Below are 27,520 nucleotides of genomic sequence, written 5' to 3' on the forward strand. Positions count from 1 at the left end.
AATAATTCGCGGCTTTACGTTGTGAGACTACTGTGATTGAGACTACTGAGACGTCTGTGGATTAATTTTTGCCCAGCTGAGGGTTCTATAACATGCGTCGAGATTTAGCTGATATCTTTAGCTATGTTAGCTGATATCTCAGCTTATATCTCAGCTGACATCTCAGCTATGTTTAGCTGATGTATAATTCGCCGCTTTACGTCGCGAGACGACCATGAACCACGCCACAATGGTCCCTCTGTGGATTAATTTTGCCCACCTGAGGGTTCTATAACATGCGCTGAGATTTAGCTGCTCTGTTTAGCTGATAACTAACTAGATTTAGCTGATATCTTTAGCTAGATTTAGCTGATACCTTTAGCTATGTTTAGCTGATAACTTTAGCTAGATTTAGCTGATAACTTTAGCTAGATTTAGCTGATAACTTTAGCTAGATTTAGCTGATAACTTTAGCTAGATTTAGCTGATACCTTTAGCTAGATTTAGCTGATACCTTTAGCTAGATTTAGCTGATACCTTTAGCTAGATTTAGCTGATACCTTTAGCTAGATTTAGCTGATACCTTTAGCTAGATTTAGCTGATACCTTTAGCTAGATTTAGCTGATACCTTTAGCTAGATTTAGCTGATACCTTTAGCTATGTTTAGCTGATATCTTTAGCTAGATTTAGCTGAAAGCTTTAGCTAGATTTAGCTGATAGCTTTAGCTAGATTTAGCTGATAGCTTTAGCTAGATTTAGCTGATAGCTTTAGCTAGATTTAGCTGATAGCTTTAGCTAGATTTAGCTGATAGCTTTAGCTAGATTTAGCTGATAGCTTTAGCTAGATTTAGCTGATAGCTTTAGCTAGATTTAGCTGATAGCTTTAGCTAGATTTAGCTGATACCTTTAGCTAGATTTAGCTGATACCTTTAGCTAGATTTAGCTGATACCTTTAGCTAGATTTAGCTGATACCTTTAGCTAGATTTAGCTGATACCTTTAGCTAGATTTAGCTGATAGCTTTAGCTAGATTTAGCTGATAGCTTTAGCTAGATTTAGCTGATAGCTTTAGCTATGTTTAGCTGATACCTTTACCTATGTTTAGCTGATATCTTAGCTGATGTATAATAATCCGCGGCTTTACGTTGCGAGACTACTGTGATCATGAGCGACGCCACACTGGTACGTCTGTGGATTAATTTTTGCCCAGCAGCAGAGGGTTCTCTAACATGAGTCGAGATTTAGCTGGTGCCTTGGCTGGTCTCTTGGCTGGTGTCTTGGCTGGTGTCGTGGCTGGTGTCGTGGCTGGTGTCGTGGCTGGTGTCGTGGCTGGTGTCGTGGCTGGTGTCGTGGCTGGTGTCGTGGCTGGTGTCGTGGCTGGTGTCGTGGCTGCTGTCGTGGCTGGTGTCGTGGCTGGTGTCGTGGCTGGTGTCGTGGCTGGTGTCGTGGCTGGTGTCGTGGCTGGTGTCGTGGCTGGTGTCGTGGCTGGTGTCGTGGCTGGTGTCGTGGCTGGTGTCGTGGCTGGTGTCGTGGCTGGTGTCGTGGCTGGTGTCTTGGCTGGTGTCTTGGCTGGTGTCTTGGCTGGTGTCTTGGCTGGTGTCTTGGCTGGTGTCTTGGCTGGTGTCTTGGCTGGTGTCTTGGCTGGTGTCTTGGCTGGTGTCTTGGCTGGTGTCTTGGCTGGTGTCTTGGCTGGTGTCTTGGCGCGTACCTTAGCGCGTACCTTAGCGCGTACCTTAGCGCGTACCTTAGCTGGTATGTCGAGCTGATGTATAATAATTCGCGGCTTTACGTTGCGAGACTACTGTGATCATGAGCGACGCCACAGTGGTACGTCTGGGGATTAATTTTTGCACAGCAGCAGAGGGTTCTATAACATGAGTCGAGATTTAGCTGATGTCTTAGCTATGTTTAGCTGGTATGTCGAGCTGATGTATTATAATTCGCGGCTTTACGTTGTGAGACTACTGTGATTGAGACTACTGAGACGTCTGTGGATTAATTTTTGCCCAGCTGAGGGTTCTATAACATGCGTCGAGATTTAGCTGACATCTTTACCTATGTTAGCTGATCTCAGCTGATATCTCATCTGATATCTCAGCTATGTTTAGCTGATGTATAATTCGCCGCTTTACGTCGCGAGACGACCATGAACCACGCCACAATAGACCCTCTGTGGATTAATTTTGCCCACCTCAGGGTTCTATAACATGCGCTGAGATTTAGCTGCTCTGTTTAGCTGATAACTTTAACTAGATTTAGCTGATATCTTTAGCTAGATTTAGCTGATACCTTTAGCTAGATTTAGCTGATACCTTTAGCTAGATTTAGCTGATAGCTTTAGCTAGATTTAGCTGATACCTTTAGCTAGATTTAGGTGATAGCTTTAGCTAGATTTAGCTGATACCTTTAGCTAGATTTAGCTGATATCTTAGCTGATGTATAATAATTCGCGGCTTTACGTTGCGAGACTACTGTGATCATGAGCGACGCCACACTGGTACGTCTGTGGATTAATTTTTGCCCAGCAGCAGAGGGTTCTATAACATGAGTCGAGAGCTGATATCTTAGCTGATATCTTAGCTGATATCTTAGCTGATATCTTAGCTGATGTATAATAATTCGCGGCTTTACGTTGTGAGACTACAGTGATTGAGAGTACTGAGACGTCTGTGGATTAATTTTGCCCACCTGAGGGTTCTATAACATGCGCTGAGATTTAGCTGCTCTCTTTCGCTGATAACTAACCAGATTTAGCTGATACCTTTAGCTAGATTTAGCTGATAGCTTTAGCTAGATTTAGCTGATAGCTTTAGCTAGATTTAGCTGATATCTTAGCTGATGTATAATAATTCGCGGCTTTACGGTGCGAGACTACTGTGATCATGAGCGACGCCACACTGGTACGTCTGTGGATTAATTTTTGCAAGCAGCAGAGGGTTCTATAACAACAGTCGAGATTTGGCTGATATCTCGGCTGATATCTCGGCTGATATCTGTGTTGTGAGACTACTGTGATTGAGACTACTCAGACGTCTGTGGATTAATTTTTGCCCAGCTGAGGATTCTATAACTTGCGTCGAGATTTAGCTGATATGTTTAGCTGATAGCTTAGCTGGTATGTTTAGCTGATGTATAATTCGTCGCTTTACGTCGCGAGACGACCATGATCATGAACCACGCCACAATGTGCCGTCTGTGGATTAATTTTGCCCCCCCCCTGAGGGTTCTATAACATGCGCTGAGATTTAGCTGCTATGTTTAGCTATGTCTAGCTAGATATAGCTGAGATGTCTAGCTAGATATAGCTGACATGTCTTAGCACTTAGCCGAAAGGTGCACTTAGCCGAAAGGTGCACTTAGCCGAAAGGTGCACTTAGCCGAAAGGTGCACTTAGCCGAAAGGTGCACTTAGCCGAAAGGTGCACTTAGCCGAAAGGTGCACTTAGCCGAAAGCTTTAGCTAGACTTAGCTGATATATTTAACTGATACCTTTAGTTATGTTTAGCTGATATGTCGAGCTGATGTATAATAATTCGCGGCTTTACGTCGCGAGAATACTGTGACCATGAGCGACGCCACAGTGGTCCGTCTGTGGATTAATTTTGGCTACCTGAGGGTTCCTTAACATGCGCTGGGATTTACATGTGTTTAGCTGGTAACTTTAGCGTTTTGCGATACGTTCTGCGATATTGTAACAAGGACCGGGCAGGTTGGTACATACTGTTGACAGTTATAGACGCAATACACAAAAGACGAGACAGAGGATGTCGCACACTTTCAACCACTTTTACTATGAATCAGAGAACACACATGAAGATACCGGAACAAGACTACACCCCCCAGGTTTTCTCCTCTCCCCCCTCTTTCATCCAAACCACTTGCCTCTATTTATCAGGTCTTCTTGTTAATAACTCGGTAGGGGAGCTCACGCATTTATCTTTTTCTTTCTTTATGTTCCAGCTTTCAACGACCTGCCTGATATGCGTATCATGAGATCGATAAATCACCTGGGTGGCCTCGAACTGCCGGTCGCACCCACACTTCAAAACGTGATCCGCCAACTGCGAACTTCTTTGGGTCTAACCTTTGTTTCCATGTTCTTACAATCTTTGATTTACTCGCCTGCCTGTCTCCCCAATATATCGTTTGCCACAACTTAAGGGTATAGAGTACACTACCCCAACGTTACAGTCCACGCTCGGATTTCTATGTTTTATTTTACACGCATTACGTGACGCTTTGTTCGCGACATGCCCCGGTAAGAACGATAACGACTTTGTAAGCAAATGTCCAGAAATTGAAGATGGCCTTCTTTCGGAAATTCGCTCATGAAAGCCAACCCGTACGGATTGTTCTGAAACACCTCAACCACTGACGTCCAGCAAATTCCTTTGCTGCCTAGCAACAAGAGGTCGTCAACGTAGCGAAAAATATTTACATTAATACAGGATTGTGTAAATTACGTTCTCTGTGCCTTACACTACATACCAACAAATTAAGTGCGCATGGCATGTGCGGAATACACTACAAACAAGGGAGGTACAGTTTTTCATTGCGCGCACGCAGCTCGAAGAGTTTCAACTCACAAATCTGTTCCTTGACACTTCGGAGCATTCCAGGATAAAACAACAATATAAGCGGCGATAACAGGCACGAATAATACAGTTGCGCACCACGCGCAAACATCTACAGCAGTAGGCTAACGCAAGGAAAAACGCACGTGGAAAGGAGGAATATCTCACCCTCTCCCCAGACAGCGTTCCAGCCACTGCTGGCAGCCACCCGTAGCCAGGTGGGAGAAGAGAAGACGGCATGCTCAGTTTCGAGCACTTTGGCGCAAAATTCGAGATTTTTATCACGATGGTGCAAAAAAATACAACTTGGCGCAAAATGGCGCAGGAGGGGAATCACTGAGTGATCAATCGTTTACGGGCCCTCGCATCAAAGGCAATTTGTAGACTACGGTGCAAAAATACCACGCTCATGAAGCTCTATGCTTTCACAGGGAAAGTTGAAGTGTGCTACAGGAAAAATAAAGATTAAGCTGCCGCACTAACACATTTTCTTCACACTACAAAGACTTAAGTAAAGCACTGACGCGGAAGGTGATATTACTGGAAGAAACGATAAGCGGCGGCGGCGGCAACTGATTCTGTAGTTAACATTGGTGATCAGTACGCAGGAAGGGGTGACTCTGATCCCTGTGGTAAAATAGGTTGCGAGTTGCATGATGAAGAGGTATGCGAGGCCCTAGAGCCCCAGATGACGTGAGGCCGGAACATGTTGTCGCGTCTCATGAATGCATACGATGAGGGATGACTTCCATGTGGAAGTACCGAATACGCGATACAGCTTCTGAATTTGAGCCTAGTGAGAGCATATGATAACATATGACATGTAATGAGTATATGATAGGAAGCACATACGTCTGCTAAAATGCGGGATTTCACGAAGCACGCTAGATTTTGGGCGCCCTTCTCATGTCACTTCTGGGGTGCACAATATCCTCACTGTCTCTCAGGTTACACTGGGGCTGCAGCCAGCCGGAAAGCGGACAATAGCTTCAAGTAATCACTTTTGTGGATATGTGTTGGCTTATTAGTAATGAAATCTCGTAACTGCAACCGGTTATCATACGTCTCAAGAAATGCTACGCAGAACATATTTCGATTGTTGCCCGTACCAAGACCTAAGCTCTGCACATTTCTATATGTGCGTCTGCGTGTGCATGTAATTAGGTAAGCCTAAGGCTAGTGTACAAGACCGAAAGAAACCCTCCGAGGTTAATACGTGTGAGCGGTGCCAGGTAGAAATCATAAAAAGTCGCCAACGCACCCTGAGAAAGTAGCCAAAAGTAGCCAGTATACCGTATACGCAGCCAATTGTGTAGTCAGTGTCTCGTATAGGCATCATATCACATGGAATGAGCATATCCCATCTGTATTAATTGTATCACGAATTTTGTACTAGAACAATGCGATACGCATTGATCAACTAGCAATTCGGGTCGAGATCTTGAGGCACACGATAGCTTGAGAAAGATGATGACCAGTACCGCGTCGACATGATTTATGTTCCACATGAAACACGACTAGAGAACGAAATATAACCAGACTAGCGGCCATTGCCTAATCAAAGAGAAAGCTTACCGTAATTTGTATAATGATAAGTAGCGTTTTTACATCACGAGTGAACTATGATCATGAGCGACACCCCAGCGCAGGTTCAATGGATAAATTTCTCCCAACCGGGGGATCTTTATCGAGTTCTAAATCCCCAGCGCAGAAACAAAATAGCCTGAAGGGCATCGTACTAACTGAGAGATGGCCGATCATCATAAACGCACTGTATGTACTTCGGCATTATGTGTCGCCAAGATGAGAACTGCCCCGTTTTAGGTACACAGAAGCCTCAAATATAAGCGCCAACAAGTATTCGCAAAGTAGCCAGAAAATAGCCAAGTTGCCATTGCCCAAATTTCGGCACCACGACAGTCAGAAAGTAGCCAACTTGGCGCCAAGTAGCCAAATCTAGCAACCCTGGTGAGGACAAACACTGACCCAACGTCGCAAGGGTGGCAAGCTGGGGTAGTTGGTTCAAGTTGAACGTGGTGTTCATTGCAGCCAAAACAGACACACACTCAGACAGAGAACACACAACACAAACTGCAAACTCTCAACTAAACTTTAATCGCAGTGCACAGACAAATTTAAACAGTCATAGACAGAAAAAGAAGCAGATAACAATCCGGAAAAGGCACCAAGGTAGAACAAGATCTAGACAAGTTCTGGTACACGTGCCCTCACGATATCAAGTGAGATATTCCAGCTCCGCTTGGGACAGGCCTATGGAAGGCTGGCTTACACAATTGTCTCCGCTTCTCCTGATAAGTGAAGCTTCCGCGATTTCCCGTACCTTCTTGTCTTTGAACCTGGCCACAATCAAAGTTCTTTTAAAAAAGGGGGCACAACCGCACCGTGAACAATGCACTGCTAAGTGGCCTGACGGCGTGGAATTAGATACAGAAGATCTATGCTCAAGAAGCCTTACATTTATGCACCTCCCTGTCTGTCCAATGTACTCACGCCCACAGGAGAGAGGTATATTGTACACGACTTGTCGCCTGCAGTCAACAAAACGTTGCTTGTGTGCAATCGTGCACTGATTGCCGTCAGTTTCTTGGTTTATTCTGCAGCATAGTCTTTGCAACTTTATCGGTGCCGATATCGCAACTGGAACGCCGTGCCTAGCAGCAACATTTTTTAAATTGTGCGTTAGCTTATGAATATATGGAAGGACTACTGGCCTTCCCTCCATCCTCTCCTTACGTCTCCTATCCTTGCCTTTTACTTTTTGAATCAGGGCTTCTGCCACTTCTATTAGCGCCTGCAAGGGGTAGCCTCCCTCAGTCAGCCTCTGGACCTGTGCAAAGAAACTTCGCTCTACTTGATGGGCACATGCCCTGTGGTCAGCTTTGTCCCGGTCATGTGCCCATCAAGTAGAGCGAAGTTTCTTTGCACAGGTCCAGAGGCTGACTGAGGGAGGCTACCCCTTGCAGGCGCTAATAGAAGTGGCAGAAGCCCTGATTCAAAAAGTAAAAGGCAAGGATAGGAGACGTAAGGAGAGGATGGAGGGAAGGCCAGTAGTCCTTCCATATATTCATAAGCTAACGCACAATTTAAAAAAATGTTGCTGCTAGGCACGGCGTTCCAGTTGCGATATCGGCACCGATAAAGTTGCAAAGACTATGCTGCAGAATAAACCAAGAAACTGACGGCAATCAGTGCACGATTGCACACAAGCAACGTTTTGTTGACTGCAGGCGACAAGTCGTGTACAATATACCTCTCTCCTGTGGGCGTGAGTACATTGGACAGACAGGGAGGTGCATAAATGTAAGGCTTCTTGAGCATAGATCTTCTGTATCTAATTCCACGCCGTCAGGCCACTTAGCAGTGCATTGTTCACGGTGCGGTTGTGCCCCCTTTTTTAAAAGAACTTTGATTGTGGCCAGGTTCAAAGACAAGAAGGTACGGGAAATCGCGGAAGCTTCACTTATCAGGAGAAGCGGAGACAATTGTGTAAGCCAGCCTTCCATAGGCCTGTCCCAAGCGGAGCTGGAATATCTCACTTGATATCGTGAGGGCACGTGTACCAGAACTTGTCTAGATCTTGTTCTACCTTGGTGCCTTTTCCGGATTGTTATCTGCTTCTTTTTCTGTCTATGACTGTTTAAATTTGTCTGTGCACTGCGATTAAAGTTTAGTTGAGAGTTTGCAGTTTGTGTTGTGTGTTCTCTGTCTGAGTGTGTGTCTGTTTTGGCTGCAATGAACACCACGTTCGACCCAACGTCGGTTGATTTTCTTTCAAAGTCTAAGCTACGTTTTCGTTTCATATTTTTTCCCTGGAAACAATTTATTATCTGCAACTGAGTCTTTGCACTTACGTCACGTGGATTATATGACCACAAACTTTATATGAACAGTAAAGTACAGCACAGCACAGCACAGCACAGTGCACTACAGATTGACAGTACAGGTTGGGACAAAAGTTTACGGAACACGGGAGTGCCGTACTTTTTCTTCGGTGCGACACCCTAGTGGCCGGCGGAAGCGGGCGAGTTCACCATTTCGAAGGGGTGGAAGGGTGCGCTGTTAGCGACACACGGTGGCAGTTCCAGTGTCGCTTGGCTATGTCTGGGAAGTGGAAGCTACCGCTGTGTGTCGCTAACAGCGCACCCTTCCACCTCACCGAAACGGTGAACTCACCCGCTTCCGCCGGCCGTAGGGTGTCGCACCGAAGACAAAGTACGCCGCTCGCGTGTTCCGTGGACTTTTGTCCCAACCTGTACACGGTGCCGACTGACGCATAAAAACCAAGCTCCGAGTATGCGTTTCGTTCACAACTGTTTGCATAGTTATGTAATTTGATCTATCGACACGGCTTTCTCCTTTAGAAGAGTACATTTTGCGGATATATGTGTCTGATAAGAATACTGAAAAATACCTTCTTACAGAAATGGGTATGGAACATGTTCCTGACATCCCCACTCCGGCGCACTTACGCTTACCTTTTATCTCAATCCACATCCAGGCCTAATGTGTCGCCATGGTTACAATCATTCAAAAATTCAGCAGCTCGATTGCAACTCAGTGGAAGCATAACGTCTGAACAGCACCACTTAATGAAATGCATAATATGTGGGGAAGCCTTTAGCCTACAAATTTATTTTCGAGTCAGTGGATTAACAGCGGGTTAATATCTGACGCTAATGGCTGAAGAGTTGCCACCATTTAAGTGCTTCTCAAAAGCAAAAAACAAACAAAAATAGTATTTTGCCCGCTACCTAAAGTAAATACTCAGAACTTCAATGAAAATCGGTGCAATGCTGGCGTACAAGCTGTACACGTTACCGAGTCACATCTTAAGTATGAAATAAAAACAAATTTAAGCATTGTTAGCCAATGCGGAAAGTTGTGACATTACGCATAATGTTGATCTGTGAAGGCTGTGGCGACAGCAACAACGAGGCTCGTGGCGACAATAGAGTGCTTTACGTCACACCACGGGCCGCGTCTACGGGGGGGCAACCACCCCACCCACCCCCGAGACAGCCCAAAGGCAAGCACATCTGTACTCACCACAATTTGAAATCCACTACTTCATCCAGTCCATTAAGACAGCGATATTAATCGCATCAGCTGTTCCAGTTCACAAAGCGGCCATCTCAGCCAGAATTCAAATCGCTAACCGCACTAGGCATCTCTCAGTTTCTTCAAAACCGCACTGAAGCTAAGCCATGCGCGCACCCTAACACAGAACACGTCATGAAACTGAATTGCTTCTCCATCACAGCCTTCGTAAAACACCAACCGAAACAGCTGGAAAAGGCTCTGGAAAAATCACTCCAGTGCCTTTCAGCGTCTGCCTCCTGTGGTCCTGTCCCGTTCCCGCCGGTTTTCCACTTGCTGAAGTCACGCGTTCCTGTATCCGTAGTTATCAGCTAGCACCATGACCACGAGGTAGCAAGGTCATGTGTTACGTCGTAACCAATCCGAAAAGAGATACAAGAACAGCCGGAATCTTTTATCAGATAACAGAGAATTTCTTGGCATGATAGTGTCTAACAGAAACGCTATCGAAACAGAGTGCAGTATTCATCTTTCGTGTTCGCAATACGTGCAAACGTGCGTAACTAAATTAAACTAAGTTAATTCTAAAACTTACTTTCGGTAGGCAAAGTTCAAAATAGGGCTTAGCTCTGCGGAGGCTCTGTCCTCAAAGCACTTCTAAATTTTTTGGACACCGTAGGACTTCGATCCTCATTGTCAGCCGGCCCATTATTCCAATTCCCCACATTACCACCAGCAACGGGGTAAAGTATCGCCCCTGGCGATGAAACTCCCCAATCATCATCATTAAAATAAAGTTGTTGTTGTTGATGATGTTGTAGGGCCTAGGGTTTCGTTTTTCCGATTTTTTCATGAACGTTTGTCGGTTGGTTGGGTTCGGAAGGTTTTAGCCAGGTAGGTAGGTCAGGCCGGCTACTCCAGACTCTAGAAGCGACGAAATGCCGCTGCTGCGTGTCTAGACCGCTGAGTGTCCCCGAGTGTCTTGATGTTTCTTCATCAAGACTCTCGCGGAACACTCATCGTTAGAGAGAGGTACATAGCTTGCCGATAGAGAGCTGGGAGTGTCCGAACACTTTCTTGATGTGTGAGAGGGCCATTGTTGATCCTGTCTCAGACGCTTCGAACCACCTGGCGACTTGCTGTGAAGCGCTTGCATTTCAGCAATATGTGCTCCATGTCTTTTGGCAGATATCCTGATGCGGTGCAAAAACCTCGTCCAAGAGTCAGAACCGGCGAAGTAGTCACTCCAGCGGTCTGAGCATTCGAGAACGTATAGGGTATGCAAGGCTTTGACTTTGTCGACGCATTTGTAGAAATTTGCTTTGCGTCCTGGTAGTTTTTCATAGCCTCCAGAGTCAGTTGTCGCAAAACGTGTGCTGTGTTCTTACTCTTTATGCTTCATATATCCATCCACACATCTCGTTTTCTCTGGACCCATGGCGGGCACACCGTAGATGGAAAGGTGCCGTGGAATGTGCGTAAGATACGAATATCCTACGACGCGCGCCCATCGTGAAAACAGGCTGTGGTGCAAGTTTCACGTATAGACAAGTCTTGACGCTCTTGGTGACAATACGTGTAACAGTGTTTCAGATGTTGCAGGTAGGCCATGCAGGACTCGTAAATGGTATGCAAGAATTTGCCAAATGAGAGCCGAGTGAAGGCAAAATATAGAATGGCATGAGGCTCCCCACTGTGGTCCAAATGCTAACGGAGAACGTTGATCCTTGAGCGATCTTCTATGTTTCCACCAACGAAGGGAAGTGTACACTGACGGATCTGTGGTACAGCTTGGGACAAAAGTTTACGGAACACCGGGGTGTCGCATTTCTCCAATGGGGCGGCTACCTAGCAGCAAACCGAAGTCAACACACATACTGAGAAATGGATGGAATTACCGGCCACCCGTTTCTTATTCGATCTCTTCCTCATAGCTAGGAGGTGGCCGCTCCGATGAAGAAATACGCAGGTGCTGTGTTCCGTAAACTTTTGTCCCAAGCTGTACCAGGCAGTTCAACGGCCGCATTCTACGTGCCGAGTTGTAACATCCAGCAAGGACTTAAGCTTCCTCATGAAACATCTTCCACAGAGGCAGAGCTCTACGCCATCTACGCAGCATTGTCATACATATCGCGTTCATCAGCGGACAATTGGACCATTCTCACTGACAGCAGGTCAGCATTACAGATGATAGCCTCATACTGTGCTAATACGATTAACGACATCTGCACAAGGATCGCGAAGCGCTACAATGAATTACTCGCCTCAGGCCACAGTGTCTGGTTCCAGTGGGTGCCAGGCCATATTGGCCTGCACGGGAACGCATATGCTGATGACGCTGCGCGCCGCGCTCATGACGAAGGTGAGCTAATTGCATGAGTACCGATGTCGTCGTCCGCCAGCAAAATTCAGGTGAGGCGGCTCTGCGCCCGCAATACACTACACTTCATAGAAAATGCTGTGCCTGAAAACACGTTCCTACACTCCATCGACCCGAAGATGGAATACACGACCACTCTGCGGCTCACCCGAAGGGAAGAAACTATCGTACACCGTTTACGGTTAAACGTAGCCCGAACACCGTCACTGCTATACAAGATGGGCCAACTGAACTCCTCAGCATGCGCAACGTGCAGGGTGGAAGCAGGCACAGCGCATCTACTACTGCACTGCAGACGTTACGACACTGCACGCGACACCCTCAATGGACGCCTGAGTGCTCTGGGACACACACACGTAGACCTTCCTTTATTACTTGGCCCTGTCCGACACTCCCGTCAGTGGTGCGTCACTCGAGCTTTCCTCGACTTTCTTCACACGACAGACGTCATGAACAAATTATGCGTTGACCTTTCATGTCATCTACACATCACGCCACCCTCATCATCTTATATTTGTTTTTATTTCATCTTTGTGATATATTTTGATTTAGGAATAGCAAGCCGACCTTCGGTCAGGCTGACCTTTCCGAAATAAACGTATATCCCCCCCCCTTCTATGTTTCAAACTTTGGTGTTCCAGGACAATATATGATCTATGATGTCTTCTGCGAAGCAATGGGACCTACACATGTGTGGAAGTGTTCCTTGGCATGGCATGACATAGCATAGCATAGCATAGCGTAGCATAGCGTAGCATAGGTCATGGAGTGTGAATACGAAAAAGGAACAAATATCGATAGGAACTTGGGGAGAATTCATGCTTGTCGATGTTCTACACTACGTGTCTAGAACATTGACGCAATCGCAGGGCCCGGCTGAATCTTAAACTGTCGGACCATCAAGGTTCCACCTCCACGACGTTGTTGCATCTGAGCCCGTGATATTCACTCAACGGACCTTATTTCTTAATTTAAACAAAACGCAAAGAGCAGCCAGTATAGACTGTCATCAGAGGCATCCTGCCAGTACTTGGACTGAAACCGTCACGCCCTGTCGAGCTCTATCCACATCAGCTGGAGTATGAGCTTCGAACGCATATGACAGTATGACAGTCATAACATGACAGTTATAATCATACCCCAGGATGCGTATGACGTTCTTGAAGAACCTTTGACTCGGAACGCCGCACTATAGTTGACAGATGAAGAACCTCTCACAGACGACGTTCACGGCCGTTGCTTGATGATCGAGCGTGTGAGAGCGTTGGGGCGAAATTGATGGTGGAGACGTAGACGTCGAAGGTTGCTTTGCAGATTTTCTGGCCCTATACTCTCGGACACGCTATGCTCCGTAACGCCAAAGCGTTACATGACGTATACGATTGTAAAGGCGTAAATCATACGTCAAAACAAAGGAAAAGGATGAAGAGATGATTATTTGGTGAAGAACCTTTGCATCGAAACGTGTCGAATGGATTTCACCTAAGCATGAAAGGTCCAGTAAGGTCGCGTATTGCTGACTGGACAACCACACCGCTTCTACCATGCTTCAAACATTCCCTGGAAAGGTTTTTCTTTCTGTGTTTCAAGTACACGCTGCGATTCGATCTCGTTCCCTTGTACAGCATCGAAACGCGGCAATTGGTTCCACGCACAATTGCATTTCTTTTTCAATAATTTTCTACTGCACCGGCTGCTAACATCATTCAGTAGACTACAGATCACTTATAGCAATTACAGGTCACCTTTCCTTCCTCCCTTGTCAGAGAAATGTCGCTTCTGGTGCTCCCAATGCTGGATGATGTACAGTGCGGGACAAAAGGTTACGGAACGCGCGAGCGGTGTGTTTTCTCGTCGGCGGGACGGCGCGCTCCCTAGCGACGAGCGGAAGTGGGCGAGTTCACTGGTTCAGAAGGAGGGAGAGGAGAGTGCTGGAAGCGACACCAATCCAAACCATTTCGCGAGCACATTCAAGCGATACCGAAACTGCCGCGGTGCGTCGCACCGGTGCACTCGCTCATCCCTCTGAACGAGTGAACTCGCCTGCGCTCACGCGTTCCGTAAACCTTTCTTGCAGCACTGTACGAGATGAAAGACAGAACATAATAACAGCACGCAAGCTAGCTGGTGTAACACACTGTCAGCTGTCTGCGCAGCGCACCCAGTTTCCGTCTCTCCCCTATTGCCCGTGGAGCGACCTCATTGGTCCCTCTCCCGAATAAGAGGGTAACATTTCAACATTGAGGCGCACGTGCTTTCTTGTGTGGACCCACGCCGGGCTATGAATACCCCCTTATTGCTGCCTTGGGAGTGGACAGACGTTTCGTCACGTGGTTTCTCCAAACTTTATCCTCTCCAATGCGCACAATGCGATAATGACGAAAGGAATAAAGAGCCTCGTCCCTTTCGTCCTTGTCCCGGAACTCCTCAAACTCAAGGAGATGTCACAGTCCTCGCATGCGAACAATCTTAGCACGAATGTCGGCACAGCTCCCCCAGAAGTCGGCCCAGGACGCATACTAACCCCCCTGTCCCCCACTCCTTCCTGCTGTCCTCTCTCCATCTGTCCAAGTCTGTACGCCGCTCATAGCCACAGTTGCTTCGCGGCGCTAACACGCAATCGAAAAAAAAAAAACGATCTTCGCATGGGTTTGATGGCAAGCATGCAGTCATCGATGCCTTGAGGTCATTGGGTCTCAGGACCTGGAGGTGCATCTTTGTAAGTCATTTACAATTCCACTGGCCGTGATTACAGATTCCCCCGAACCATATTGTGCTCCTTCCGCGGCAGAAGATGTCTGCTCGTCCTGTCGTTCTTTGCCAATTTAAGGTCAGTGCACGCCATTCCCAGCTTGCCGAAAACCTCCTGTAGCCTTCCTCTGCTTGCCGAAAATGGTTTACCTTCGCCGCAGACATAATTCCCTTATCGTCGTTCGGTGAACTGGGATTCGGAAGTGTGGGCTCTGAGCAGTAACCGTAATAATGTGCCCCATCTAGAATCTGGAACCTAAGAAACGAAGAAAGCCGGTGACCCCAACAGGGTGGTTGTGAATTGATTTGAAAAATAATAAAAAGACGACACTCTGCGACAGTGTTTTAACCATTTCTTTGTGTTTTGTTGTAATCTTATTTCTTTTTCACGTTCCAATTTTTGTAAATCGCTTCTCCTTCAACCGGAAGCAGTCGCTTTAAGTGCTACGGAGTAGCAGGATTCACATTTGTGGCACCACAACGTCTTCATGTATTTCTCGAAATCTTCATCAATCCATCCGAAACCAAGCTATCTACGGACCCGTAAGGCACTTAAGACATGAGATCCGCAAATAGTCTGGTGGTTTTGGGCCGGCAAACGTTCAGTGCTCTCATGTCCGCTTCCGTCCCCAGACTCAGGGAAATATGTAGCCTCTTTATAATCTTCATGGCCCAGCCTAGTCGTTATGAACACATTACCGCTCTTATTTCTTTTTCCTTCGTGTATATACCACTTTATTTTTTCGGCACGATTATATCCGCAGCGGAAAAAAAGAAAATCAAATGTACCTTTTATGGCGTGGCACAAGTCCACACGCGTAATGAGTAATGCAGAAACGCTGCCAGAGCCACTGTAACGATGTTACAAAAGGAATCCGTAATTGGAACCAGACTAAATATCTCATTGCGCTGACAGCAGCTGGAAAACAACACGAAAGGAGGACTCATAAGAGCCTATTAGGCAAATGACTCGTGTGCCACGCACTTGTACGCCCCCCTCGCCGGAATGAACCATTTAGCTAATTTTCGGCCTGACACGCTGGGCGTCCTTTTAATAATCTATCTTGGGAGTGTCCGAATCTCTCTCGAGAAGTGGACGTGCAACAAAGGCCGACATTCCTAATGGATAATGGCTGTAGAACAGATGGCCGCCCTCTGATGTAGTGACCGCTGCCTCATTCCCAAACATTGGAGAACCAGTTCGGAAGCAGCTCCCATACGCGGAAAGAGTCCGTGGCTTAATGCCCAAAATCTGTAAGAAGATGATAAATCCTGTTTCGTAATGGATCGCACGGTTTTGTCTTGGGTGGCAATGAAGGATTCACCGCATAGCTGCATTTCCATACTGAATGGCGAAGTTTTGGCAAAAGAGTCTATGCACTGTCACAGCTATGCACACAACTGACGTCCTAATTACCATTCACTTTGGCTGGGATGCAGTTATCGAGAGCTGGTGAATAACTGCTTTTTATTAGTTTCGTGTTAGCGCCGCGAAGCAACTGTGGCTATATGAGGGGCGTACAGACGTGGACAGATGGAGAGAGGACAGCAGGAAGGAGTGGGGGACAGGGGGGGTTAGTATGCGTCCTGGGCCGACTTCAAGGGGACCTGTGCCAACATTCGTCTGGAAAGTCTACCGGAAAACCTGCCGGAAAACCCAAGAAAACCCCAGACAGCGCAGCCGGTGCGGGGATTCGAACCAGAGTCACCTCCCAGTCTCGGCGTGGAAAGCGATCATCCTAACCGCTATGCCAAGGGAGCTGGTGGCGAAAAGCTGCAGTAGTTAGTTTTATTAATAAACTGCAATGCTTCCGAACTGCTGTGTGTGTAACACAAAGACTAGTACTTTTCGTTATCGCTCCATGTGCACGAACTTCAAGAATCGTATGTCCACCGATTCTGAGGTCTACAACTCCCTATTTTTTATTGATTGATTGAGATGTAAAAAATATGGAGAAGTGAGACAGGACAAAGTCGGGTCAGGCTACTCCAGAACTCGTGAATAGGAAAGAAAGCAGGAAAATCAACCTCAGGATGACCAAGAGGCCTTACAAAAAACGAAAAAAAAAAAAAAGGAACAAGCAGGGCCCACATGATGAATGAGTCCAGTAAATGAAATATTTTTGTTTAGTTATCATCATCATAATTGTAGCTATCATCAGCGTCCACCGACTGGCTATCAGAGCAACGCGTTTACCGTTTACTCATTATAACTATCTCATCTTTATAATTATTTTATTTATTTATTTTCGCACGATGAACCGTTTTGTACCGCCGTGTGCCATTTACGGCCCTCTCTGTTCGCCCTTTCGGAACTTAAATACACGCTCTCCAAATCTGGAAGCACTGGAACCTCCAAAGCGCATGCGCAGCCGTTCCAAGATGCCACAGCAGCTTGTGATATCCCTACATATGTCACGTATTACGTGCAATACGATGAGTCCCGCATACAAATAACACACCTCCTGCTAGTGACGGTTTCTCTCACGCCGAAAGCAAATTTAACTTAGTTCGGACTAGAAATTCGACTCGCCCAATTCAGTACCTTTTCAACGAAACCCGCGGAGCGAATGTTACGCAAACAATTAGCATAACGGCACACAATACCCATCACTGTTTCCTTTTTTCTTCTTTACTTTTTTTTTTTTTCGTTATGAAAATTTTCCCGGAGTTGTTCAAGACCTTTTTCCTATATGGCAGTGGGCCTTGGAGGAAAAATCGGCAAATCGCGCGACCAGAAACAAAATGTAACCCGTATGCACGATGAAAAAGACGCGAAGAAAAGGCTGGTCGAGTGCTGGCAAGATGGATGGGAACTCGGAATAGCCGGCCGGCGAGCTCCCAGGTGGACTGTAAAGCTTCTAGATAAAAGTGCTGTTGCGGCTAATGGCACGAAGGGGGGAATTTGTCTGGTGGTCCCAGGGGGTCCTTTCCGCACCAACTTTGCCCATCGTCTCGGCCGGGGAATCTTTCGCCCGTATTTCACCATCGTTCCTTCGGCTGCCCCCTTACCCTGCATACGTTTGATTACTTCGTTCGTGCAGAGGAGGAGCGGTAGGAAAGGCCGCCCGAATTTATATGTGCACAGAAAGATACACAGTTGTCGTTGCCCTCCTCCGACTGAATGTGTGTGTCTATGTGTACAGCTGTGTGTTTTCTTTATTTAGCTCTCTGCTTCGTTTCGTTTTGGGGCACCGATATAAAGTTACTTTTTCGTGTCTCGCCGCGTTGTAAATTCTCGTACGATTCTTTTTTCTTTTTTTCTTTTTTTTTCCTGTTTGTGAGACTTCCCCGTCGGAGTGTCGCTTTTATTTCTTCCCGGCTATCCTTTGTTCTCCATCCGTTTGTCTGTGCAGACAGTTATTTTCCGCTTATTTTTTGTTATTTGCGCTGGGTACTTCGAGTTAGTGTTCTTGAATACAAGTTCAAGAAAGAAGGCAACCGGTAACGTCTATAAAAATAGAAAGGGTCTGTCCACAAATGTTTAACCTATGCGCATCGTATGTTTTCGTTTTATCTTATGTAGTAGTCGTTTGTTTCGGTAGCAGATATGCAGTTGTGCAGCTTATTGCGGATGCGAAGGTAACTGCGAAGATCAGAGTCTGCCAGCACAGAGCCTCGCGCACAGGAAACGCTGAAAGTTTACGGGCAAAATAATTTTATGCGTTCATTTTAAATATTATGTAAAATCAGATACTGAGAAATATTTAAATATAGACAAAACTAGTTTTACATTATTAATATGACGCCACTCACAGTCTGTGGTTCGCGGCGCCTACCTTCGAAGAGCCTATACCCTAAAGTAGTGGGCTCATAGCATATGGTTCGTTAGCAGTGCGTTATATGAGCAGCGGATGCTTTGCTGTCTTGGATAAATATTCCAATAGCATATAGTTGACTTTACAAGGTCGTTATAGCACTCGCGTGGAGGCTCCAGGTAGAGACAGAGAGCAGGTCAATCACCCAACGCTTTCACGACGTCGAAACTTCTTCTATCGATTCCGTCTAAGGTTTTTTGGAGCTATGTGTGGAGGTGGGTGCAACATATTTACATCAGGCATGAAAAGCTGTTATTGCAAGTACTTGCTTCATAAATAAAAGGGCATCTCATTATTATTCAGCTTTTATTCCTGCAACCAGGTATATAGTCTTATACGCTGTTCATGAGGCTCATACAGTTTGTCTGCCCAGGTTAACCAAAGTAGATTTCCAAATCTAACTTTTTTGCGCGCAGCTGTGGGCACGTAATCAACGGTTCACCAATGAACATGCGTAACAACAGTTCCCATGAGGGGAAACAGTAAATGATAGAGGAGTGAGTTTTGGATAGTTCTCTCATACAGGTTTCAAGTGAGCTAAAGTATTTCAGTAGCAGACAGCAAGGGAAGCAATTTCATCTGCACATTTAGAATCCAAACGGAGACAAAGTTACGCAAAGCGCGAGGTGAGTGATACGGGGATTGGTGAGCTCTAGATTACATAGGTCTACAGACAGACTGGTTCTAACATAAACACGACTGAACATCGCTAATTCTGGACGGGGTGCTGAAAGCAAGAATGATTATTCAAATTGCTAACATATTCTAATTTTCTGGATACAGAGGTGTGAGTATTGTGCACTTTCCAAAGAGGTGCATCGCAAGAACACGACACCATGTCCAAAACAAGAAAGAAGAAGAAAAAAAACACACTACTGGGTGCCCCATTGACCCAAAGTTGGCTTCATAAACCACTCCTACGAATAAAAGCTGAACGCGAAACCGAATGTATAACGTTCATAGCATCCACAGAAGCCAGGAGCAGTGAACGATGGGCATGGAGAACTATTGCGCCAGGATATTGCGACTACAGGAAAAAGGTATCAGGGTAAATGGCACCCATCACTGCTTGGAGTCCGCTGCTGGACAGTGACAGGAGGTAATCCCATGCTCGTATACAAGAGACACGTAAAGAAGAGACGAGCGGCCAGTGAATGAGGACAAACTTTTGTACAGTGATTCTCAATAGTGTCTTTGACAGAATGGCGTAAATGCAGGCTAGCTGGTGGATAAATTCCATGATAGGCAACCCTGAGCTGTGTTTGTTTACGTGTCTTGCCCATCGCTCAGGGTTGCCTATCAATAGTGTCTACATATTTTATAGTAAATTTAATTGCCGCTATGTTTCCTCTAAATAAATTATGAAAATTTTACTTGACGAACTATGTGCAGCTTTATATTTGCGGAAATAATAGTGTTTAAAAGTAATGGTTAAAATTATGTGCATTATCTACACAATTTGCCTGGTAGCAATATAAAAACTCTTCAATACCAAAGAAACCAAATCCCATTGACCGTTTTCATTGTCATATTTGAATTCCGCAAAGTAAAATCATTAAGAAATGGCACATTTCGTTTCTGAACCACACAAGTTTTAAAAATTTCTAGACCTACGTTATCCCTTGAACATGCCTGCGTTATCCCTAGCAGTTGAACTTTTCAATAAGCTGCATACAGAGACGGTTCACGTACAGTGATGTCAGTACCACCGGCCACAGCTACAGCCGGAAACTGATTAAAAGCAGAAGAGGCATAATATACAAGGTCTCCATTGTCTCATTCTGAAGTTCAAACCCACACATCGAATGTTTCCATTAAATGCTTCGAGGTAAAATGGCCCTGACTCAAACTGCCCCCTCCGTTCAATGAAACGGAGCCAGATTAAAAAAGAAGAGTTAAGGGAGAAAATCACGTCATTCTACAGCTAAAGCCAAGTAGCCGGCGCAGTTTGAGCCCTTGAGAAGAATCGTTCCTTCGATTCGCAGAGGGGGAATGCCATATTTCAACGGTTCCCTTCCGTCCTTCACCACTCGCATCGCCCCGATGTGCTCTCGGGTAGGCGATAGTGGCCCGCTGGGGAAACAGTAACAAATTAAAACCATCCCCAGGAAGCTCGGCTTGATAGAGTGTTAACACGAGCAGAAAGGGAAGCAGTTTAATCTAGTGCGGACCCGGGCGTACTGAAACGCAATGTACGCGTCCAATCTTTACAGTGGAATATATTTGGTCCCTTCCGACTGACTGTACGTTGTTTAGCAAAACAACGCTTCGGGGCCTCACGGGATAAGGTTCCCTGTCAGGGCGATTAAAGGGAGGGGGAAAAAAACTGGTTGTATAGTTTATAATGCTGATGCATGCATCTCATCAACAGGTCTGTGTAGAATGAAGGTTAGATTGGTGAGGAGTGGGATTAGATAAGGAAGGGGGGAGGGGAGGGGAGTGAGAGAAAAGTGCGCGTTACGCTGCTTGCACTGATGATCCACGACGGATATGCGGAAGGTAAGAATGCTTACAGGACGTCTGCTACAAACACTTTGAGGGTGGTATTGTCACAAGGTAGCGGAGTGACATACAAGCCGCTGTTACATGAACCCGACAGAGACCGGTAGAGTTGACTTATCACACCTACTCACACCAATCCTCCCTAGAAGATTGGTTGACACGGCCGCGGATGGAAGAGGATTTGCTGCCATAAACCAACTCGACCCGTTCCTGTCGCATTCATGTAACCGCGGCTACAGAGTGATCCGGTGGTGGTGAGGACGATAGCTGGTATAACGTTGTTGCCCTCACACCCAATAGGATTAGCAAATGGCAACTGACTAATGAAAATTGTGCATAGATTTCGTTCTTGTTCCGAGTTTCTGGAAGAGGCTAGGTCTGGTACCAGTGTCTTCGAGATAAAAGTGGATACGCATCTACAGGTGTTGCCCAAAATTGTTTTACAGGTTGTGATTCCCTACAACTGGCACTGGGGCAACGCTCAGCCTGCTGGCCGGCATCAGCCCCATCTCATCATCATTTCTGTATATATACAGGGTGGGTGCAGATAAAGTAGCCCCACAACGCCATACGTGCATGAATGTGAGGCTACTTTATCTGCACCCACCCTGTATAGTATATGTATGTATGTATGTATACGTATGTATACGTATGTATAATGAATGTATGAATGGGGGTGCGTGCGTACGTGTGTGTGTGTGAGAGACAGAGAGAGAAAACGTCTTGGGCAGGTGCCACTTTCTCAACGACACTTCATTTTGATGTGATTATGGATTAGGTGTCTCATTGAGAGATGCGATGAAACCTTCATCATACCTTCTCACAACGCACAGATTTCCGTGAAGTCCGCGGCGTATTTACATTACATTCAATTTTCCTCTTCTTGCAATACATGCCTTTCTTTTCCCTCTGGATATTGTGTAAGGTTTGTCCCGTCCCATCCGTAACAATGCCCTCTCCCAAAATATTATCTGGCGGCCTAACCAGGGCGATCGACGCCAGTCCTCTGTCTTACTTGTACCCCACGCGCTGAGATGTCAAACACGTTGTTAGGTAGGAATGAGCATAAAGAATGTAAAGTAAACGCGAACAAATATTTTTCATTCAGAGCGCCCGAGTTCAGGGTACATCTAACCTATCCGTTCGTACACGTCGTAAGTAATTTGCGTAACAAAATAACACTTAAGCAACAACACATTGTTATCGTCCTCAGCTTGTAATAAAAGGCGTTTTTAATAGCGTGGTGCATTTGCATTCAGGTTCCGCCCAAATATGGTTTGGGCGCCCCTTCAGTTTCCAGGAGATATCTTCGAGCGTTTGTTCCGCGTCTCGAACCCAGACGCAGTTGATGCCCACTTCACCTCTCATCTTGTGAAACACTTGATTACTTGTCTCACATCCATATACGGCGTCACATTTCTGACGCTTGCGCTCAGGGTATCCATCCCGTTCCGTGCGAGTTCCCCCGCTCACACGTCCCAGGAGAAATACAGTCCCAGAACAATTTTTAACTCGTCGCAAGCCCTCTCGTCTTCATATGCATTTTTCCCATTTTGATTCGCTTCCGGAAAAACAGCGTCTGCGGGAAGACGAACAAAGCGGAGCAAAATTCCAGAAGGAGACGAGAGAGCCCCGAAAATCCGTCTGTCATCTACGGTCCAAATTTAATACGTCTAGTGGGAGACTTTATCGTACCGCGAGGGAAGAGAAAATGGACGAAAAGCTGAAAAGAAGACGGGAGAAAGCCCAAGGAGAAAGACACGAGAGAAAAAAAATACAATTCCCTTCTATCTGCGCGACTCAATTACACTGTCACCACTGCGCGTAGTGTTTTTTAGTCGCCCTGTGTCATATCCCCGAAATTGAAGGTTTACAATTTTGAGAGAAGATCCGCAGACGAAACAATGAAAAGCGAAAGTTGGTTTTCCCCAAGACTGGAATGGGAGAGCGGGGTGGTAGGAGCTCAGCCGTCCCGACGATGCGAGGATGAGGAAGGTCTTATTTTTGACCAAGAACGGCATCTAATACCCCTGTCACACGTACGAGAAGTCTTCAATGGTCATTGAATCGAATGGCCATTGAACATACGCGTAGCGCCACAAAGCGTTCAACGTGTGGACCCGTCAGGGCACACTAGGTCCAATGCTCTCTGAGAAGTTGACGCGTTATACGCGGAGTGGCGCTACGTGCATGTCCAATGGCCGTTGGTTTTAATGATCATTGAAGACAGGGCATTGTGACAGGGGCATAACTTGCCATGTGCCTTCAAAGTAACTAGCTAGTAAAAGTAACTAGCACGTACGATTGTCGTGTTTGGGATTGAAGGAAAAGCCTTAGGTCGGGAGCCGCTGTTGATGTTGGTGTTGGCGAAAAAAAATAATGGGGAGAGAAACTGTTCTTTTGCAGAGCCCAGCAGAATTATCAGCAGCTGATGCTTTTGCTTCGACCTACGAGGGTGGTTCCATAAGTTTCCGGCCCGACAAACTTTTAATAGTCATAGAGACGTGTATCACTGTGTACAAGTGTATCACTTTTCGACATAGTCACCCTTAACTTCGATGCACTTTTGACACCTTTCAACCAGCATTCTTATACCCTTGAAAAAATAGCCCGAAGTTTTGTCCGCAATATGCTGGAAAACTGCCTCTTGCACCTCACTATCGTTTTGAAATCTCCGTCCTCTGAGATCCCTCTTCAAGTATGAGAACAGGAAGTAGTCACTCGGTGCCAAGTCTGGACTGTAGGGTGGGTGGTGGATTTCTTCGAAGCCGCACTCCTTCAGTGCAGCCTTGGCAACAGAAGCCGTGTGGACAGGGGCATTGTCCTGGAGCAACCGGACACCTCGACTCAACCTGCTGCGCCTCTTTTCCTTGACGGCGTCTCGCAGTCGGTGCAGGAGTGAAGCATAATAAGTCGCATTCACTGTGGTGTTCCTCTCTTTGAAGTCGATGAGGAGGATCCCGTGACAATACCAAAATATTGTTGCCACGATCTTCTTTTTGGATTGTGTGACCTTTGCTTTTCTTGGGGGTGCTTCTCCTGGTTTGCGCCATTTCATCGACTCCTTTTTCAAAAGGGGATCATAGTAGAGCACCATAGTCTCATCCCCTGTGACAATTGACTTCAATATTTCTTCTTCGTTCTCTTGACAGAGCTCCAAACACTCTTTGGCACAGACGACGCGTTGTTGCTTTTGAACCGTGTCGTGGCACCCATCTCGCACTGACCTTTTTCATGTGAAGGCCCTCGCCGATGATGCGAAAAACGGTTGTTTTGTAAAGCCCCAGCCTTTCTGAGATTTCCTTCACCTTCAGACGCCTGTCGCTCAGCACTTCCTCGGAGGAAGTGCTGATGAAGGAAGTCGAGGAGGAAGTTCCTCCTCGACAAGAGACAAATTTTCTTGTGTCACCACTTCCACTGGACGACCATCGCGTGGATCATCTTCAATGGACTCTCGCCCCAGTCGAAACTGCTTAGCCCATCTTTTACCGTTGTGTACGACGGAGAGGCTTCCCTGTACACGTTGTCCAGTCGCGCTTTAGTTTCTTTAGGCGAAAGTCCCTCTTTTGTCAAGAATTTTATCACAGCGCGATACTCGATTTTTTCCATTTTAACTGAAGAGTGCACCCTGACTGTTTGAAATGGCGCTCTCCAACCGACAAAAGCATGGAGAGGGTTGAGGGTGGTGCTCCGGTCCTCCAACAGATGGCGCCACGCGTCCTTAATCACATTTTCAAATTCGCGCGCATTTTCTACCTCGGGCCGGAAACTTATGGAACCACCCTCGTACTTCCACCGGGTCGGTGGACTTTCCATTCTTCCATGTTTGTGATTGTTTGACGTAGCCGTAGCACATGTCCCTCAAGATCCGTTAGCTGATGAAAAGAAAATATTTACGCGACACACGCATATCAGAAGGCATCATCTTAGTTCAATGCGCCATTTATACAAGAAGTATTTCCTAAAATCTTTTTACTCAGTATTCTTACGGTAAGGTTTGGAGCCACAGAATGACAGTCAGGTATTCACTGATAAATATTCCACATGTATTGAGTTGCAAAGTTTTGCTGTATAAATGGTTCGCGTACTAGATCTGTGTAATATATGTCAATCGTGTACATATTATCACATTATTTCATGTAATGACATTTTAACATCGCAAGAACACGAACAAATAGATGATGACAATGACATGGGGTGTTCCACCGATCGGGTGCATTACCCCACCTCATTACATGCGAGACATTAGATGAGTGATATGAGAATGAAGCGAAATGAGTTCAATGCGAGTCGTTTATGGAACAGTTGAGGTGTCCTCGGGATGCTGTGCTGCAGAGAACAAAAAGAGAATGAAATGAAGAAAAAGCTGCCGAAAGGAGCACCGAGGATTACTGGAAAACGGAGGATAACACAAAAGCGTCTGGAGTAAACCGGTGGTCGTACCACCACAACAACAATTATATTTTGACGAAAAAGTGGGGACGTTTTCCACTCTAGGAGTGGAAAGCTACCCCATAGCTAGGGGGTCTAATACGAGTGATGACGATGACGACAGATGACGATGATGATCGGAGTGGCGATGGCGATCCCGATCGTGATGGTGGGAGTGCACGAGGGCGCTGTCGGGGTATTACACTTAGGGTTCCGCGTTTTCGACATCTATGTCTCAGGAGATTCGGGGGGTGTTTTTCGGAACTTATGGCTCTTCTGAAATTCGGATATTTTCGGCATTTTAAATCGTTTGCGCGAAAAATAGAAAGGAATGCTCAGTTTCCCCAAGCACCGCACGAAATACAAGATGCCAAACAACGATGGAAGAAAATGTTTTACCCGTTTCGAAATTTGCTTTATTTCACAGAGCACAATTTACAGCACATTTATACACATTAATTCCGTTTAGGGCTTATATAGTACAAGCATGAATACATCGTTAAACTTTCATCAGACATGGCTGCTCGTTCTTTACGGTTCACAACACGGGATTTCGAAAAGGCTCGCTCTACGTTTATGGCTCGAGACTGTAATTGATAGGATTTCCAGTGCACATCTTGACAGAACAGGCCACATATTCTCATGCGATGCCCAAAACTGTGGCGGAGCAACAACCTTTTCTGGGGGGACGTACAGGGCGTACTCATAAAATTCCTTACGCAAACCATCCATAACAGACTCGTCACGAAGTTCAGAGGAAAACACTTCTTCGTAGAAAATAAAACTCGTCTTAAGTTCGAATTTAAGATTTGGGTCTAAGATTTGTGCGCGGTACCAAAAGGAGTCCTCACCATATTTAAGATCACCCTGCACGTTCCTCTCAACGGAACCGAACCATTTGCTCTGAATGGCTTCGTAATATTGAGAAAAAGCTTCCAGTGTAGATGCGCGCAGTTCTGGTTCCATGGCGTCCAAAAGTGTCAACACATCAGATCCGTAACTACACTGCGTGGTGTCGGACAATCTCGAAAAAAGCGCAGGAAGCCGGACGGCTAAGACGGAGTGAACGTTACAAACTAGGGTGTGCTCTGATTCCATCGTCTTGATTACCTCTAACACAAGGCCTGATGACTCCCTCAAAAATTTTAGCTTAGTAAGAAGCTCTTGCATTTTATCCGTAGTATCTGCCATGGCACGTAACTTCTTGCACTTTTCTCCATTCGCTTCTGCACTTCTAAGGAAACCAACGCGCCAAAAACGAAGGATGTCACACAAGGATTCATAAAATTAAAACCATCGGGACGGGCTTACCGTAGAGAAGCACTTCGGCTCAATGTCCATGCCCTTGCACAACTTTTGGAACTTTCGCCTGAGTCCACGAGAAGCTTTCAGCATCGCGGGCACGTGAACGACAAACTCATGTGCAGTTTTGAAAGAGTCCATGCGAAGAGCGTGCCCATGAGCGTTGTTCAAAAGGTGGCAAGGGTCTTTTATGTGAAGTGCTCTGTACTCTGAGTATGACTCTTTGAGATCGGTATGCAGCTTCGACATGTAGGAGGCTGAGTCCGTCACAATCGTAGCTACGTCCTCGAATGACCTGCCGACTTTGCACAGTGTCTGCTGTATCACCGCTCCCACTGCCGTAGCGTTGCACTGATCAATCACCTTAAGGTCTAACGTCACTGCCCTGCGTCCAGTCACCGCCGACGAGTCGTGGTATGTCACCATCACAGCCACAGCCGGACGTCGAACCTACTAACGAAAGGGTTACACGAGATGTTTTCTGTTGTACCAGAGGCTAGTGACTCTTCAGCGCAGTATAATCCGGGAAAACGAAAATGTGACGCTCCAAAGTAAAAAAAAATGTTAAGTTGGGGACCGGCATTTTCGGCATGTAGCACCAGATGCAAGGGTAAAATTCTGAATTTTTCGGAATATTCCGAATTTCTAGAAAAATATTCGGCGGGTGTTTTTCGGCATTTTTCGGTAAATGCCGAAAACGCGGAACCCTACTTGTAATCTATGTAA

At 46.1% G+C, this 27,520-nt stretch overlaps 2 protein-coding genes across 3 annotated transcripts in view; both read right to left on the minus strand.

The window, feature by feature from the left end:
* The window catches only part of LOC135377530 (ATP-dependent RNA helicase abstrakt-like), a 289,645-nt gene extending 279,704 nt beyond the window's left edge, over positions 1 to 9,941 (minus strand). For both annotated transcript variants that reach the window (XM_064610020.1, XM_064610019.1), the window contains exon 1: positions 9,620 to 9,941. The gene's annotated coding sequence lies outside the window, so the exon portion shown is untranslated. The remainder of the gene's footprint in view (positions 1 to 9,619) is intronic.
* Positions 1,175 to 27,220, minus strand: LOC135377208 (transcriptional regulatory protein AlgP-like). Its single transcript, XM_064609535.1, has 2 exons — positions 26,804 to 27,220; positions 1,175 to 1,741 (listed from the first exon to the last, which is right to left on the minus strand). The coding sequence occupies exons 1-2, from the start codon at positions 27,218 to 27,220 to the stop codon at positions 1,175 to 1,177; spliced, it is 984 nt and encodes a 327-aa protein (XP_064465605.1).
* Positions 27,221 to 27,520: the final 300 nt, after the last annotated feature.

This window comes from Ornithodoros turicata, chromosome 1 (genome assembly GCF_037126465.1).
Source record: "Ornithodoros turicata isolate Travis chromosome 1, ASM3712646v1, whole genome shotgun sequence".
Lineage (NCBI taxonomy): Eukaryota > Metazoa > Arthropoda > Arachnida > Ixodida > Argasidae > Ornithodoros > Ornithodoros turicata.